The sequence below is a fragment of the Numida meleagris genome, chromosome 1 (assembly GCF_002078875.1).
Source record: "Numida meleagris isolate 19003 breed g44 Domestic line chromosome 1, NumMel1.0, whole genome shotgun sequence".
Taxonomy (NCBI): domain Eukaryota; kingdom Metazoa; phylum Chordata; class Aves; order Galliformes; family Numididae; genus Numida; species Numida meleagris.
Genome location: NC_034409.1, coordinates 69,215,657 through 69,232,759, shown reverse-complemented (window position 1 = coordinate 69,232,759; position 17,103 = coordinate 69,215,657). Strand labels below are relative to the sequence as shown.

General features: G+C 45.7%; 1 protein-coding gene across 1 annotated transcript; it reads left to right on the top strand.

Annotated features, from left to right (window-relative positions):
* On the top strand, positions 1,661-16,301 carry LOC110396613 (NADH-cytochrome b5 reductase 3). The gene is made up of 9 exons (XM_021392356.1): positions 1,661-1,808; positions 3,883-4,014; positions 7,020-7,092; positions 8,972-9,078; positions 9,705-9,834; positions 10,171-10,254; positions 10,389-10,474; positions 12,708-12,807; positions 13,735-16,301. The coding sequence occupies exons 1-9, from the start codon at positions 1,788-1,790 to the stop codon at positions 13,905-13,907; spliced, it is 906 nt and encodes a 301-aa protein (XP_021248031.1). The 5' UTR covers positions 1,661-1,787; the 3' UTR covers positions 13,908-16,301.

Sequence of the window (17,103 nt, the reverse complement as noted above, 5' to 3'; positions counted from 1 at the left end):
ATTCCATCCCTGCAGCTAAATACCACTTAGACCCTTCCCATTTCCTTCTGATGACATGGCCAGCTTACCTTCAGCTTGGCCTGCTGACCTGCTTTTATTTACCAGTGCTAATTCCCATATTTAATAGGTAACTCATGGTTGACATCTGAATGTATGAATATTCCCACTGACAGGTTAGGGAGTAAGTAAACCCAGAGGCCGGGATAAAGCAAGTGCTTGGGGACACAGGTGGCTTGGGACCCCAGTCTGGGCTGAGGGGCTAAGAGGGACAAATAAGACTTATTTTATTTTATTTTATTTTATTTTATTTTATTTCATTTATTTTATTTTATTTTGTTTTGTTTTATTATCTTGATATTAGGATTCAAGCTTATGCTTTCCTTGATTTTGTTAGAAGAAACTGTGTCTAGGGACAGTTAAGGCCTGTTTACATATTTAGGAAAGAATTTCTGGGGTGTTGTGCACAGGCCTCCAAATGTATTTATTTATTAGTCATTAATTTGTACACATCAGTATAAACCAAAATTTTAGGAGTTCTGACTGACACATGCTCCCATGCTCCACATCTCTGTTCTTGTGATTTTCAGATGAATGTTGTCATTGCTGAGTAGGGCTGTTAGCCATCCTGCCTAGATAGTAAGGACTGGATCCACACAAGGACTTAGAAGCCCTGTGCTGGGCACCCTGGCACCTGGGCACCTTTCCCCACACCAGAAGCTGATAATTGAGCATGTGATCTGAGGTTCTTCATCCACTGCCTAGGAAGAAAGAAGTTCCTCCAAACGTTATTCTCAAAATCAGATGCCAAGGAGCTGCATAAGCTTCCTCCCCAGAAAATACTGAGAACCATGTTGAAAAATCCATCCATCTCAACAGCCTTACTCTGAGTGAGGTGCAGGCACTGACCCTGAAGATGTATGAGTGGGGGAAGATCATGCTTAGGTATAGCAGAGAGGAACTTATCAAGGAATGTGGTGATAGGGCAAGGACAACGTTTTTAAACTAAAAGAGGGGAGATTTATGTTACATATTAGGTGGAAGTTCTTCACTCAGAGGGCGGTGAGGCCCTGGCGCAGGCTGCCCAGAGATGCTGTGGATGTTCCATCCCTGGAGGAAATCAAGGCCAGGTTGGATGGGACCCTGGGCAGCCTGAGCTGGTGGGTGGCAGCCCTGCCCATGGCACGGGGTTGGAACTGGGTGGGCTTTAGGTCCCTTCCAAACCAAGCTGTGCTGTGATTCTACGATTTTATGACTGTATGATCTTGCTAATAATGGGCAAAAGAGCATTATAAATATATATATGATAACACGATAAGGACAGACACACAGAAGGGGTGAAACTAATAGAAATCATTCTTAGATGTATTCCTTATTTGATGAGGAGAGGCATCGAAAATAAATACACAAGGGACACAAACAGAAGCGTAATGAGTGGACACGGTCGGTTTTCTTTTTGCCATTTCCACCCACCCCACCCCGGTTTTGCCGCTCTGTCCCCACCAACCGGCGCGATGGGGAACAGCACTGGCCGAAGCTCAAGCGGCCAAAGCTGCCCACGCCGCTCCGGAGCGTTGCGGCTGCGGCGGTGCCAACGAGGCCCAGGGGCGGCCCCGCCGCGCCCATCCCGGAGGCCTCGGCCCCTGGGCCCGCCCGCTGCCACAGCGGTGCTGCCGCGCCCCCTGGTGGCCGGCGAGGATTGGCGGAGCGCCGCGTCGCGGGGCGGTGCCGCGGGGAGGCCGGGCGCTGATTGGCGGGGCGGGGCCGCCGTCTTGGGCTGGAGGGCAGCGATGGGGGCGCAGCTCAGCACGGTGAGTGCCGTGGTGGCGGGGGGGTCCAGGGGTGGCGTCGCTAGAACTGCCTGCGTGGGAGCGGTGCGGGCGACGCGGCTTGCTCGCTCCGCTCGGTGCCGGCGCTGCGGCCGGATCGTGGTGGCCGCGCAGCGGTGCGGGGGGGCTCAGGTTATTCTCTTTCGCCTCCCGGTTTCCCGAGCGGGTTTCCGGTACGGCCTGGCGGCGGGCTGTGCTCCGGGCGGGGCAGGCCGGGGCCAGCCGCGCCTTGCCTCACCGAAGAGGATGAGGCGGGGGAACAGCACGGCCTGGTCCCGTAGCGGGTGGCCGTGTGAGCAGTGGGGCTCACCTGAGCGCGGGGCCGCAGCGCCATCCCGCTGCTGCCCCGCCCGTGCCCGGGGAGCGGCCGCCAGCCCCGAGTGCGGCGTCTGCCGTGGCCGCCTTCGTTCCGCCCCCCCGCTCTTGCTTCCATTAATAAAGATTCCTTTTCTGTTGCTTATCATCCTGTGTTAGCAGTTGTGAGTCACCAGGGCTTCGCCGAGCTGCTCCCGGCCTTGGCGTGAGCCCCCGGCTCTGCTGGCCCCCGGGGTCTCTGGTTGCTGCAGCGCACACCCGTACCTTGCTGCCTGCCTTGTGGCTGCAGCTGTCGAGCGCTTTTAGCTCCGCGAACGCGCTGGGTGGCCGGCAGAACTTGTAGCTGTTCGGCCCTTCGTTGTTCTCTTTTTCCCGCCCATCAGCCGATAGTTATTTTAGTTCCTTAGTCAGCCCGCGGGTGTGCCGTTCCTGTCCCGCTAATCCCCACGGGGCTGTGCGTGTGCTGGCCCTGGGTAACAAACGGCCGTCCGCAGGGCTATGGTCATTGGTCAGAATTAAGCTTTGTGCTGTGGAAACTGACCGTGCTCTGGTGACCTGCTTCCGAAGGTGATGATTATGGGGGAAGAGCAGCTTTCTGTCTTTCTGAGCAGCTGTGGTAGTTCTCACTTGCCATCTGATGACCCAGAAATTATTTGAGAAGATAGGAGAAACTTGTTGCAGCACACGGGTAGAGAAACTGACTTCTGAAGATATATACATACAGCTCTCCCTTGTCCCCTGTTACTTAGCACATTGGTCCTGGAATTGGGACCGGGCCCAAGTATTTTTAATTCCCATTTTCATTTGCTAAACCACAGCTGCTCTTTGTACATTTCGGGTAGCCGCGTGTTTAAATGAAACTAATTTATTTTAGCACGTTAATGTCTTGTTTGCAGCCGCATCTCTTCCAGATTCAGTTTACTGTCTCCACTAGGCCTCACTGTTGCGGTTGCCATTAGGAGTTATTTGCTGCTCTGTCACTGTCTTAAACAAATGCCCCATCTGTCTGTTTTGTGGCTCAGTAACAAAAATTCTTCTTAGAGCTGTGGTAATCTCGTGGGTCTGCAAAAAATAAGGAATACAGTTTTTGCAGTAGAAGTGGAAAAATGCAGCGTGTGTGTGGCATGGCCTGCTTTCAAGTTATACCAGCTCTTGATAGCTCCTACATCTCTACAGCAGCATTTTAGGAAAAGAGAGTTTATTACTGTCTTAATTTTACACTTTCTGTGGTTTTGGTAATCACGTAGGATGTCTTGCAGCCTCCTGATAGCTGTCAGGCTGGTGGCAGTGTGATTCCAAAACACACTGATCAGGTCCTTTAGTTCAATCTTTATTTTCAGTTTGATCTCCATCACCCTTTTTTTTTTTTTAGTATATGTACTGTGGAAAAATGAGGCTACCCTTGTGATTTTCCCCTCTCCTGTGTTAAGGCATTGAATAACAACTCAGAGAGCTGAAGAGGGTCGCTATGAGAAGCAGGAGCTCAGCTTATTCTCCTACCCCTAGATAGGGCAAAGTTGTATCAGTGTTTGTCAGGTGCCTGAGGTCCTGCCGCACACAGGGGAGCACAGGGAGATGCTGGCAGGCAGGGGACCCCCAGCGCTGGCCTGAGGAATGAGCTGCTGTCACAAGGAGCTCTCTGCCCCACAGCCGGCCTGGCAGCCATCTGGATGAGCCTGCAGGGGCAGGGGGTGCAGCTGAGGAGCATGTGTGTCTAATGCTCTCTCTGTTTGTGCCACAGCTGGGTTGGGTTGTGACATACCCATTATGGCTCATCTACAGCACCATCCGGAGGCTTTTTGGGAACCCCCGTCCTGCAATCACTCTGAAGGATCCTGAAGTGAAGTATGCATTGAGGCTGATTGATAAAGAGGTACGTATATGCATGCACAGTGCTGAGCAGGACCTCTCTGTGGATGCTGTGAGGTGCTGACAGCTGCCTACATCTTGGGCAGTGTTACAGCAGGGTTTGCTTGGGAACAGTAGATGTTTTGAAGGCTACTGAGCTTTGTTTCTAGTAAAATCATGCAAATGTCTATATTTTAAACAAAACTTATTTATACATGCTCCTTGCCTAGTGTAAGTGAGTTCTCTGGCATACATTCCTGCAAGCCAGCTTAGAATGGTGCATGATGGTTTGGAAATGACTGTACTCATAGTTTCTGTCAAGTGAGCCTCATGTCATAGAGTACATCGGCAGGAATTCCGAAAATTGCCAGATCTTGCTGCCAGAAGTTGGTAACTGCTTGGGGAAAGGGGCCCCAAAAGGTTAAAAGTCCAAATTTCCCTTGGATAAGCTGACCATCAGAAGAAGTATGAGTCAGAAATCTTGGCTTTCAAGTGTGCGGTCATACCTGAAGGTATTTGTAGTGTTGACCTGTTTTAAGTCAATGATCTAGACACAAAGTTATCAGAAGATTTTGATGAAGAGGACTTTGGACTAGAGCAGAGCTTTCCTCAAGGTATGCAGAGTGCACCGAGAGCTTGGCTTTCGTTTGTTCTTTCTGTCAAAGAAAGCCATCACTGTGGTTCCGAGTCCTTGGTTTGCTGGGAAGTGAAAGTTACCCCATGGCTTGGGCAGGGTTGCCATACAGCATTTATTTCCCATGCATACTGCACCTATGCTGTTATTATATACTCCCCATTTTTTCATAAGCTGCACAGCACGTGGTGGGAGGTACAGGCTGCCTGATTGCAGGAGGGAGTGGAAGCTGGAGGCACTGCACAGGGTTCTGAGAATCAAGCTGCTGGCAGGTTTCTGCTGTATCTGTTTGTAACCGAAAATAATTCACATTTTTTTTCTTTTTTTTTGCTGAATACTGATTTTTCTCAGTCTATTGTTTTATTTTGTGCAGTCTTTTTTAATCTTGGGAGCAATGAACAGCTCCACTATAACCACCTCAAATGTTGCTGCACGTGGTAGTTTAGTCAGTGGGATTAACTTGGCACAAGTACTTTTTGTGGAGAGCTGCAGTTCTACGTTTTCACTAGCAGTTTCTAACAGCCTCCCAAAAATCTGGTGCTGCTGAACTCCTCAAGATTGTCATACGCAGTTGTCTGAGGTGGAAGAAATCAGTATTTCTGATGCCTACAGTTTGTAATTTATGAGCTATTAAAAGAGTTGAGAACTTTAATTGGAACATACCTGTCATTACCCGAAAACCTTTTAATGTCACCTGTGAAGGGGGCAGTGGCACTCAGTGTGGATCTGGAGCCTACTCAAGACGTGTGGCGAAATCAGAATGTGCATTTTTTCCTTGGAGAGTTGCTCTGGCAGCTCGTGCAGCCCAACCAAAGACCCTTCTATTTTAAAAGTGTTCGTTATTCCCATTGCCGTGTTGGTATTTGTCATTCCCTTTCTGTGATTGTGAAGCTGTTGGTGGCTTCTCTAAATCATCTAAATAAATTTGTGTTTATCAAAAATAATCTAAATAATTTGTGTTTAAGACAAAACAAGGAACAAATGAACTCTTTTTTTTGGGGGGGAGGAGTAGTTGGGACTGTACACTCCTTTTAGATGAAAGTGTTTTGATGGTACAGTTGAGAAAGTGGCCTTGCAGAAAGTTTTTCTAGTGCGCTTCTTACTCTAGCAAAGGAGCAATTAGTGTGGCTGGCAAGGGAAATGCAGAAGGCAATTAGATTTTGCTAATGGCAGAAATAATTTTGTGATTGCATGGAAATGCAAGCTTTGTGTACTGGCTGCTATACAGCGCTACGAGTGTGTTCAGAAAGGTTCCATGGGAAGAAACAGTTTGTAGGTATCTGCAGTTACGAAGTTTGAAAAGCACTGGTCCAGGGAGCGCGTTGTCTGAAGTCTGTGCATCTGTTAGTGCAGCCTAGATCTTTGTGTTAAAGCTGGAAGCCGAATGCATCACTTTGCTGAGCAGTTGGAAGCAGACTCATTTCTTTCTCTGCCCATCGTCTGCCCTTAGGCACCAGCCGAAAGATTCGTGTTTGTCCCAGCAGGGTAAGGATCCCCCCGAGCGCTGTGTGGCACTAAGAGAAGCCGGCATCACGCAGTTAAGCACCAGCCTGCAAAACCTGTTCGCCACCTTTGTGTCTGCAGTGGTGAGCCTGGAGAACTCCCCAGCACCTGCAGCTTGCAACCGAAATGCACTGGCAGCTGGAGGCCAGGGGCTTGCTTCCAGGCACTGAGGGCAATGCCGGCTGATGGCATTGGGAATGCAGGGAGGTGACCCTGTGCTGGAAATGGCTTCAAGGCTGCTGCTGATGTGGCCTTGGCTAAGACCTTGCTGAGCAGTGTGCTCAGTGTCCTGGCCTTGCAGCAGGCATGTGGCTTAGGCACGTTCATGGGGGTGCTATGAGTTTCTGAGTGTTAATTTCTGAGTGTTTCTCACAGTTGTCTACTGTGATTCACCAAAACACTCACGATCAGATACCTTTGGCCTATCTTGAATGGGGCAGTTGCTGTTGAATTCCTGTGTGTTTAATGAGAACTGGAATATTGGTTAGTTTTTTAACTTGTGGCCCCCTCCCAGAAGGCAGTGTAAGTGTTCGTAGTGCTCAGAAAGCTCAAGCTTATTCTTAATCTGTATGAGTGTCTTACTAAGTTTTGCTAATAACATTTAAATATACATCAAAACAAGATTTCTATATGTCTTTAATTTCAACATAGAAATAAAAACCTGCTGCTAAAATATTTTGAAGGAAAGCTAAGTTTTACAGGAATTTGAACGAAAAGTTTATCTATACGGGATTGTTCCGATCAGTTCTTCCATTACACAAAAATTTCAGTGAGAGTACTGCTGTCCCCCAAATACTTAATCCTGCAGCAGGCCACACCGGTGCGATGATTTTACAAGGGAAATCACAATCAAAATCCCAACAACATAGCTGATGATTGTTTTTGTTTTTCAGGAAGTAAGTCATGACACAAGGAGATTTCGGTTTGCTCTCCCTTCCGTGGATCATGTTCTGGGTCTACCAATAGGTACGTTCTGTCTTTCCTTCCTGAGAATTACGTTAATTGTACTGTAAGAGATCTTGTGGGAGATTTTTTCTTACATTTTGAACTGTGAATTTCAAATGCCGGCCGTGTGGTTTGATCAGTTAGAGCTTTGCAAAACTGTCCTAGTGCTGTGAGTCATGTGCAGCGCCTGAAATCCGGTGTTCTTACCGAGAGCAAACATCCAGCTTCTTTCTGGGAAGACAGCAGAAGAAAGAAGCATTGGTCTTTGCTTGTATTTTTCTAATCTTTCCAGTGTGTGTTACTCATGTGGCACTTGGTGTCTGTGGTCCCATCCATCCCTCAAGGCAGTGTTCCCAGCTGCTTCCCAGCTAAGGCGTGCAGTTCACCAGCTAGTCTGCTAAGCTCCGAGTCTCATGGAACTTGTTAATCACCACGGAGTAGATGTTTCCTGAGGCTTTGCCATATGGCATATTGCCTTCTGTACTAGCTTAGTGCTGTTGTTTCTTACTGCTTATGTAAAGAGCATTTCACTGTGACTTGTGTTGAATAAGGACTTTGGCTGTAGATGCCTCTTGGATGGTCTGTGGGTCAGGGGTGCTTCCTGGCATAAGACTTGGGAAGCAAGGCAGCTGGGACTGGCGGGTGTGGCAGCCATGGGTCAGATTCTGGAATGCGCTGTGCATGTTTAGTCCAGCACCAGCTTTTGGCTTTTACCAGCCAGCTAGGGTGTTACAGGAAAAAACACAGCTTGCTCATGGAAAGTTGGATTCTGTATGGCTTCAAATGGAGGTTCCCCAGCAGCTGCCCTACTGTGAGGAGGTAAAGCACTAGTGAATAAGATCATAAAGTATGTTTTCCTGTAGAGAGAAGCATAATGACCCTGTCATAGAATCATCATAGAATCATAGAATTGTTTGGGTTGGAAGGGACCTTTAAGATCTTCTAGTTCCAACCCCCTGCTATAGGCAGGGACACCTCCCTCTAGACCAGGTTGCTCAAAGCCCCATCCAGCCTGGCCTTGAGTGCTTCCAGGGAGGGGGCTTTCACAGCCTCTCTGGGCAACCTGTTCCAGTGTCTCACCACCTAACAGTAAAGAATTTCTTCCAAATCTTTGTCTTTCAAGATTTATGATCTACAGTGGTAGCATCACCAGGTTGCACATCTTTATCCATCCACTGGTTAGCGTCACTGGCCCTCCAGTGTGGCAAACCACTCCCAATAAAGTCCCCTGTTTGCGTACCTGCAACAGTCAGAGGAGCTGTGTCATACACCTTTGGAGAGCAAAGTTCATCTTCTGAAGTATTATGTTCTGTGGGCTTAATGGTATTAAAATAATGAAAAATTCCCTCTGGGTATTCTTCACCTGTGTCTCTTAAGGGTATTGGAAAACCCTTACAAGGAGTTCAATTCTAGAGGGATTTTCTTTTTCATTAAAACATAGGTGTTGTGAGAAGAGTTCGGCTAATGTGTGAGAGATTGAAATGTGTTTGGTACTTTCAAATGATAAACTGGAGAAATAGCAGAGTTGGAAATGTGCTTTATGCCTAGGCAGCATTGTCGATGGCTGCTGGAAGGCCTCCTGGTAGACTAGAGTAAAATGTAGTCAAAGTAAGAGTGGTCGTAACTCTGTTGTAACCGAACTGTTTGTAACTGACACGTTAAAAATGTTTCTTATGTTCATTTTACATGATGGAAAGAGATCGCACCATTTGCAAAATCTCACCTTCAGTTAGGGCACTGGTGAAACACAAGTGAGCAAAAATACCCAAATGGACATGATAGACATGTAAAGTTAGCAGCGGAATAGAACAACTCTGGCAAGATGTTATGATGTCAGGAAAATGAGAAAGGAAAGAGTGGTACCCCAAAGCAAACTGCTTTTTTTCCTCCCTGCGTACAGGACAGCATATCTACCTGTCTGCACGGATCGATGGGGCGCTGGTTGTCAGACCGTACACTCCGATTTCCAGTGACGATGACAAGGGCTTTGTGGATCTCGTTATCAAGGTGAGAATGTCATGCTCTTGTACAGGCTGGGCAACTTCTGAGCCCACCCATACACCTGCAGCGCTCCGCGAAGCCTGGCTTGCCAGGTTCTGTTCTGCTCTGTGCCCCCATGGGCTCCCATTCTAACAAGTAATGTGCAGTTGCCTCCAATCTGTGTGGCATTTTGCATACCCTTCTTTAGTGAGCATGTCTCACAAGATACTTCATAATTTTCTGTATTTGCACACTGCCTTTTTCCAAAATCTGTGCACACTTGCAGACGATGACATTCTTTTTCAATACTTCTAAAACAGGAAATGAACCTTGTGTAAGCTGTGGTCTTTGTGATCATTATTAAGGGTGGTAAGGATTTTGTTGTTACTGATCCAGACAGGGTAGATGACTTGCCAGTCTGGGTCTGATCTGGTCAAAATCAGGGCAGGAATGTAATTTTAGTCCTTATCAGAAAACTCAGTGCTTCTTTTTTGTTGTCAGTCAAATCTGTCTAGATAGGTAGTATTTCTTTATGTAGTAATTGTGTCCTATGAATGAGGCATAGGGTACGTAAATATCTGAATGGCAGAGAGAAGGACAAGTGCCCATCTTTGAGCTGTGAGATTAAGTATTTCATTGTTACTTTTTAACAGGTTTACATGAAAGGCGTCCATCCAAAATTTCCTGATGGAGGGAAGATGTCTCAGTACTTGGACAGCCTGAAAATAGGGGATACCATTGACTTCAGAGGACCAAGCGGCCTGCTTGTCTACAAAGGAAAAGGCAAAGCTGACTCAGAAAATATAATTTATCCAGAGTAAAAATACTGAATGTGGGCTTCTGAACATCACAGGAGTTATGGGATTTAAGCACATAGAAATACAACTAGTAACAGCTTCATGGTGTACTTACAGAATCACAGAATCAGGACTAATAACCCATGTCAGTGTCTGATCAGCATGGTCCTGAAAGACTGCCAGAGATTCTGTTTTATTTTGTGGCATCTTCATTTCACCCTTGTCTGTTTTCTACCCCTGCTTAACAACTAAAAATGCTGGGAAGGGATCATAGGCTCTGTTTCCTGCTTTTTTCATTGTTTTCCATCTCTGTCTTTTTCAGGCGAGTTTGCTATTCGACCTGAGAAGAAAGCTGAACCAGTTACTAAGAAAGTGAAGTATGTAGGGATGATCGCAGGTGGGACTGGTACGTGCGTGTAGGGACTCATCTTTGGCCTATGACAGCTGCTAGACGTTGTTGATATTTTCTCTCACCTGCTTGTTTGCACTTTCTCTTGCTTCTTTACTCTCTCACATTACTTACCAGCACTTCTCTTTCAGGGATAACACCTATGCTGCAGATCATTCGAGCAATCATGAAAGACAAGGATGACTGCACAGTTTGCCAGCTGCTGTTTGCTAATCAGGTAATTTCTGTCCTTATTTCTGTTTATGAAGTGTTATTTAACAAACACAACTCCACTCAGCAAATGAAGTTCTTGCTGAGAAAGCATGGTGCAGCAATACAAATTGTGAGGGGAAAAGTGAACAGAAATGCTGAAATCTTCCCCTGTAAAGCACTGTAACTACTTCTTTGAACGTTGCTGCTGAAGTGCTACCATCCTCCCAGCTGATGCTCACTGTCCCTTGTCTTATTGTTCTGTTTCTAATCCTGAATGTTTTAAAACTCTGGATTCATCTGTGCAAATTGTTAATGTTTTGGGTAGACTTTCAGAGCTGTCTTTCTTAGTGAAAACATGGAAGAGGTGGACATCGGCCTCCTTCGGCAGTAGAATCTCCGCAGTTTCAGAGCAGGCTTTGTAGGAGGAATCTTTTTAAGAATGCGTTAGGTGAGCTAAAATTAAAACTGGTCTCCAGCAGCTTCCTTGGCTGTGGAGCTGGGATTCTGCGCAGCTGTCTGCTTTCACTTTCATTCCCTGCATCAGTGCTTCGTATGTTTCTTTAACTCTTTGAGCTGTATCATACTTCACTGCTGGAAAAAGAGAAGATCCTTTATACCCGTAATGTCCTTGTGATAGAGGGATTTCTTGGCTGACCAGGCAACCCAAGTGGTGGTGTAGAGCTGAACTGCACACCCCTCCTTTGCCTGACGTTCTTCTGGTGCTCATATTTTAGTTTTTGAAACTTCTCACTCATCATGAATTACTCACTCCTGGATTATGAGAGTTCTTTTCTTGACTGTGTTTTTTAGCTTCTTTAGGCTTTCCTTCTTTGTTCTTCTCTCCTCTGGTATTCAGTGTATTTCCTTTTCCTTTGGACTATATCTGAATTACAGAACAAGTTTTTCTACCCAGAAGCAATGATCCAAGTGCCAACAACTGCCCCATTCTGGTGCTTTTATCACAGTAAAGCCTCCCTAAGTGCCCCAGGAGTGCCCTCTGGTGCTGGGCGATGCAGCTGCAGCATCTGATCTCTGCTGAGCGCTTGAAGCTGGCACAAAATGCAGTAGGTTTCCTGACTGGAAGGCCTGGATTTGCTGTGAGTTAATTCAGAACGACTAATATAGAACTTGAGCTGTTCTAGCAACTTAGAAATCCAATTGTTTCTTGTGAGAAGGAGGGTTTTTTTTTGTGAGAAACAGTTGCCTGTGTATTAGCAACAAGCTGTGTAAACATCAGTCGTTGGCTTTAAGGAGTCCCTGTACCCAGCAACTGCACAAATATAAGGCAGATGGACAGTCACAAAAGCCTACAGACTAGAGATTTAGTAGCATTAATACTGTATTTTTATACATGTTTTGCTCATCTTCTATTTCGATCCTCCTGAAGGAGCTGTGTTGGATTACAGATGACAATGTACTGGGCTCGTACCGTGCTTCCAAGCAGCTCACTTGGAGCTGGTCAGACCCAGTTACAGCCCTTCTGGAAGCCATGCAGCTGCGGGGCCAGAAATAGGAACCTTCCTGGCAATAGGTGCCGGCACATTCCTCATCACCCCCACGGCTGCAGACAGCACGGTGTCCTGAGTGCCAAATTATTAGGGCTGTGGAGGAGGATGCCGGGTTTAGTCTCTACCCTTTCCCTCCTTCCCAAACTGTGGCTGCTTTTATGGAAATGAAGTTTTCTTTTGGCCTTTGATGGTGTTTCATCAGAGAGGAGCAGAACTTGCACAGCCTTTGCTGTTCCAATGAGAACTCAGTACCTTTTTGGTTATTTGTTGTTCCACATCTTGTTTAAAAACTAAGCATCTCCATAAGGCAACACTAAGGAAATTTAAAGTGGCGGAGGTGACAAATTAGCCTTTTTCCTGGTTGAAAGGCAAAGTGTGGAGAGTAGGAAAGTACGTGTGTAGTCATGGTTAGTTTTTTTTAATGAAAGTTGCTTTTGTACTGTAGGTGTTAAAGGAAGGGTTCACTCTTACAGTGTTACCACTAATTCCCTAATGAGTGAAGGTTCTGTGTTTCGATACAGGTGTTGCTTTGTCTTACTGTTTAGAGGGAAGCAGTTATGGGGACAGAATTTGGGGAAGTTCTGAACCTTTTATTCGTTCTGCTACGGGATCATCATGGAAATAATTTGCATTTATAGGCTCTCTTCAGTCTTTAAAACAGAGCTAAATAATCTGTTCCATCTCACAAAACTACACAGAAGTGTAGTGGCATAAATGCAGAGCGTAACCGTTGTTTTCCTTGCCCTGCAGACTGAGAAAGATATCCTGCAACGCTCAGAGCTGGAGGAGATCCAGGTTCAGCACCCCAATCGTTTTAAGTGTTGGTATACGCTGGATAGAGCACCTGAAAGTAAGATCTATCACGCTACCTCTACTGAAGCTTAAGTTATGAGTACTAATGCACGTCTGACAGGAGAAATGCTATGTTGTGTGTATTTCTGAGCTCCTTTGTTTCTTGATCAGTCGAATTCACGCAACACTGAAGGCATCCAGCAGCTTCATTCTTCACGCAGTGATGCACAGAAGCTCTAGATGTTATCTGGCAGTGTTTCCAAATCTATGAAGCTCACCTGAGGGGAATGATAGTGTTATGTTCCACCCACGACTACACCTGAATATTAACCATTATCTACTCTGATCCAAGGTCACCTCCCTTTCTCCTTCTATGTCATGCCCACCCAAATCAGAGGAGAGTCACACTCTATTCACTGGTAGTTTGGGGCAGAGAGGGAAAAGCCACGTGCTTTCTCTTACCTTGTGACCATGACACTGTGGAAGACATATTCTTGGGCACGGAAACCAGGCCAAACCGTGACACACAGGATGGTGGGGAGGGTCTTACCATCCCTGGAGTCTGGTGCTGCCATGTCATTTTCTACAATTAGTGTTCTCCCTGCATTTCTAGGGCAGCTTAGATACCAGTGTATTAAGGAGGATGGATGTTGCTGTTTCACAGTGCTGGAACTCAAAAGATTCATATTCTCTTCACAGTTTTGCTTGATATTTCCCTGGGGATTTTAGGAAGCTTTGTTAAAAGTTAGCTTTTGTTTTCTCTGTGCATCAATCCTATTTTTAAAGCACGAGTGGCACATTTTCCTTTTAGCAGGAGTGTGTTGAGAATGCTAATGTGAGTGGAGTGCTCAAATGCCACAGGCTGGAATTTTACTAAAAAAATACAAATGCACATAGTTTATAATGAAGTGATTTGTATCTATCTTTTCCTCCTTTTTTATGCCTCCCTCTACTTTCATTTTTTATTTTATTTTTTTTCCAACAGATTGGGATTACAGCCAAGGATTTGTGAACCAAGATATGATCAGAGAGCACCTGCCCCCACCTCAGAGCGATGTTCTGATCCTCATGTGTGGACCTCCTCCCATGATCCAGTATGCCTGCATTCCCAACCTGGACAAACTGGGCTACGCCAAGGACATGAGGTTCTCTTTCTAATGAAGGCTGATACTTCAGCGGTCTCGTGAGGAAGGGAAGAAAAAACAGTTAATGGGGAACAAGACAAAGTTAGAGACGGCTAATGCACAGTGCTGGGAAGCTGCATTTACATTAAAATTTCTTCATTTTTACTGAATGTCTGGCAAGTTAGACACTGAAGCTTAACTATATCATAACCGTACTGTACGTTACACAGAAACAACCGTCTTGCAGAGACGTAGCAATGCATAGTTCTCAGCTATATTGTACTTGCCACGTCTGTCCTATAGAAAGACTATACTCCATCTCAAGGCAGGAAAGTACAGCTTCTTAGGGCAGCAGATACTCATTTACACTCTTCTTAGCACTGTAATCAAATGGCAGTAATATCCCACTTCCTAACACTGTGCATACCCAGTATTTTATTTGGTGTGAAGTAAGTATGAAATACATAGAATGAGCTGGATTATTCACCCTGCTTATATCAAACTTTAATCTTTAAAGAGCTGTTACGGTGTGAGGGCTGGGAGCGTTTGCCTGGTGTGCATAATCTTTGCACCATCAGGAGCTTAAAGATGTTTGTTTGGAGGATGACAGTTAACCACGTGTGACTGAAGTTGTTTAAGTAAGTAACTAAGTAAGTTGCCTTGTTAATCAAAATAGAGGGGTAGACAGCAATATAAAATTTGTTTCCTGTGTATTTTGGAATAGCCTCTTTTACGTGGAAACACTTTTCCAGCTGCTCACATCCCTGGGCAACGAAAGAAACTCTGGACAGCAGGAGCTGTACGCACTGTCCTGGAAATCTTTGCTTGTATATGTGCTGAGTACTGAAAAAATACTGACTTGTGTATTTACTTTTAAATAACAGACAGTGCCATAGGAGTGGGAAAGTGATTGTTATGCAGGTTCTGTGCAGTGAAAAAGTGCTGGGTGAAAATTGGATCTGGTTTTAGTTCCTTGTTTCCCAGAGCTGGGTTAGGAACAAGGGTCACTCAGGCAGCGCAGCCAGGCTGGGGTTCGGCGTGCAGCCCAGCTCAGCGCTGGGTGCTGGCAGATGGGATGCGCCTGCACACCTTGCTCCGGCAGAGCTCCAAAGAAGTAAGGATTGCAAGGGAACAGCCTTAAGCCACCCAACTGACAGCAGATTCAAATGTATCTCTGAATCCAAAACGTATTTCTTACGTGCTGTTTATTGTAGCTTTGATTTGTTTTTAATATAATTTTTACAGCAGCCTTTCACCTAACCTTTAGTAAACTTCATGCTTCCCGCAAGCCACACCTTCTGCATCCATGCACACTGATGCTGCTGAGGTTGGGGCTGTCCTGCGAGGAGTGCAGGAGACTGAAAGTCGGGGTCTGGTGATGAAATCACAGTGAGGGAAAGGATGGTGAGTGGAGTCATAGAATCACCAGAGTTGGAAAAGACCTCCAACATCATCTGGTCCAACCGTCCACCTACCACTAATATTTCCCCACTAAACCATGTCCCTCAGTACCACGTCTGAAGTAATGTGGTTGCAAGTTAGCTGCAGGTATTGGTGTGTCATACATGTCACATTTTTAAAGCTTTGGGCAGGTATTTGAGGCTATAACTTGTACAGGCACAAAAGCAAGCAGGGCAACAGCTGTGTACTGTGCACTTACTTAAAAGGTGAGTTTTCAGCAGCAATTAAAAGAAGAGGATACTACAGTTAATTTAAAGAACCTGGAAGGAATAATACTATTAAGTTTATTTATTTTATTAAATAGACTCTTGCCTCTGAAATTTTGAATATTTGATGTGTGTTTCTGAAAATCATTTTAATATCGTGCTCCAGAGGTCAGTCCTTTTTTTTTGTGAGGCAAAAAGCAGAAATCTGAGATGAGTTGTTGTGCGGCTGGTTTACATCACTGCGGAATAAACAGGTTTTTTTTTTCATGACTGTATTTAATGAAGTGTTCATGTCAAAAATAAATAACTCGCTGGGAACGCAGCAACATTTTTGTATAACTAACTCCGCTTTTCTAATTACTGGGTTTTTTTTTTCACGTCTCTCTAAGAAATAAATGATCCTGCAGGTGCCTCACCTGTGTGTTACGTATCCCATCGCCTTCATAAGAGACAAACTGTAACTGCAGAGTACTCCAGAAAGTGAATGCTTAAGAACCCCCGAATCTGCTCGCCCAACTGTTTGCGCTGGAGATTGTTGCAAACTGCTGAGTCAAGGATTAAACTACTGCTGTTTTCTGCCTGTCTCCAATCTATCCGTTTTGCCTTTACTTTGTACATCTTCCTTGTGAACATGAAGCTCTTTTATTAAAAGGGGGATTTTTATATAATCTGATGAAAAAAATGGTGCCCCGATCCCTTTTGCTTGATGGTCCTGTACTGTGGCATTTAAACAAGTAATAAAAGCTGGTTTTTGCATCGTTTTTGATTCTCCGAGCCCATTCGTGTGTCTGTCTTACAGAAGTAGTGGGGCAGGTATCAGCAGGCAGCTGGCTGTGCCAGCTCCCACCTGAGATGGAAGTTAGGGTAGAAGAACATTCTCACCTGACCTGGAGAACTGAAACAGCTGTGGAAACATGCACCAAGAGTCCCTTCTCGCAGCCAGCAGCTGCATGGTGTTTGTTAAATAAGGAATGGCTGGGGTGAGGTTTTCTGCAGTTTCTATTATTCTTTGGATGGGAAGCACTACCCGATGAAGTTAACTACGCAATGGCAGCAGGGGCAGCCTACCTCCTGCTGTGACAGATACGCCCTTCCTTCCTCTGTGCCTCCACGAGCACTCAAGCTCAGCCTCAGCGGTTCCATGCATTAACCAAGCTGTACGTGAGCAAATGAGGGGAAAAGGAAAAACAAGCAAACAGCCCAACCCCATAACATTGTTTTTACTGACTGACTGAATTATTACACAAATTACCTTTGGATTAGACTGCCCGAGGTCAGCACCTTAGCTAGTGAAAAAGGACATTGAATTAGAACAGCCTGTGGTCTGGCTGTGAGTCATCTGGGTCAAGACACCAGTTCAGCTGGGCTGAATCAATGAGCAAAGTCACACTGGCTTCACTAAATACATTGCTGTGCATCCTCGCCTTTATTATCCACGGCACTGATTCCTGCCAGAGCCAACACTGCAGCAGCATGACTTACTTACCTGAGGCACCAGAGCCTTTGGAGGAGTCAGGTCAGGTGGCCATCTGCCCCAGTGGGAGATTCTCATAGTTAGGCCTC

What these genes read in the sequence shown, in the direction of transcription:
- LOC110396613 (XM_021392356.1), top strand. Translation starts at nt 1,788, where the DNA reads ATGGGGGCGCAGCTCAGCACG. An exon ending in TGAGGCTGATTGATAAAGAG is followed by an intron (nt 4,015 to 7,019) that starts GTACGTATATGC and finishes TTTGTTTTTCAG; the next exon opens with GAAGTAAGTCATGACACAAG. An exon ending in TGTTCTGGGTCTACCAATAG is followed by an intron (nt 7,093 to 8,971) that starts GTACGTTCTGTC and finishes CCCTGCGTACAG; the next exon opens with GACAGCATATCTACCTGTCT.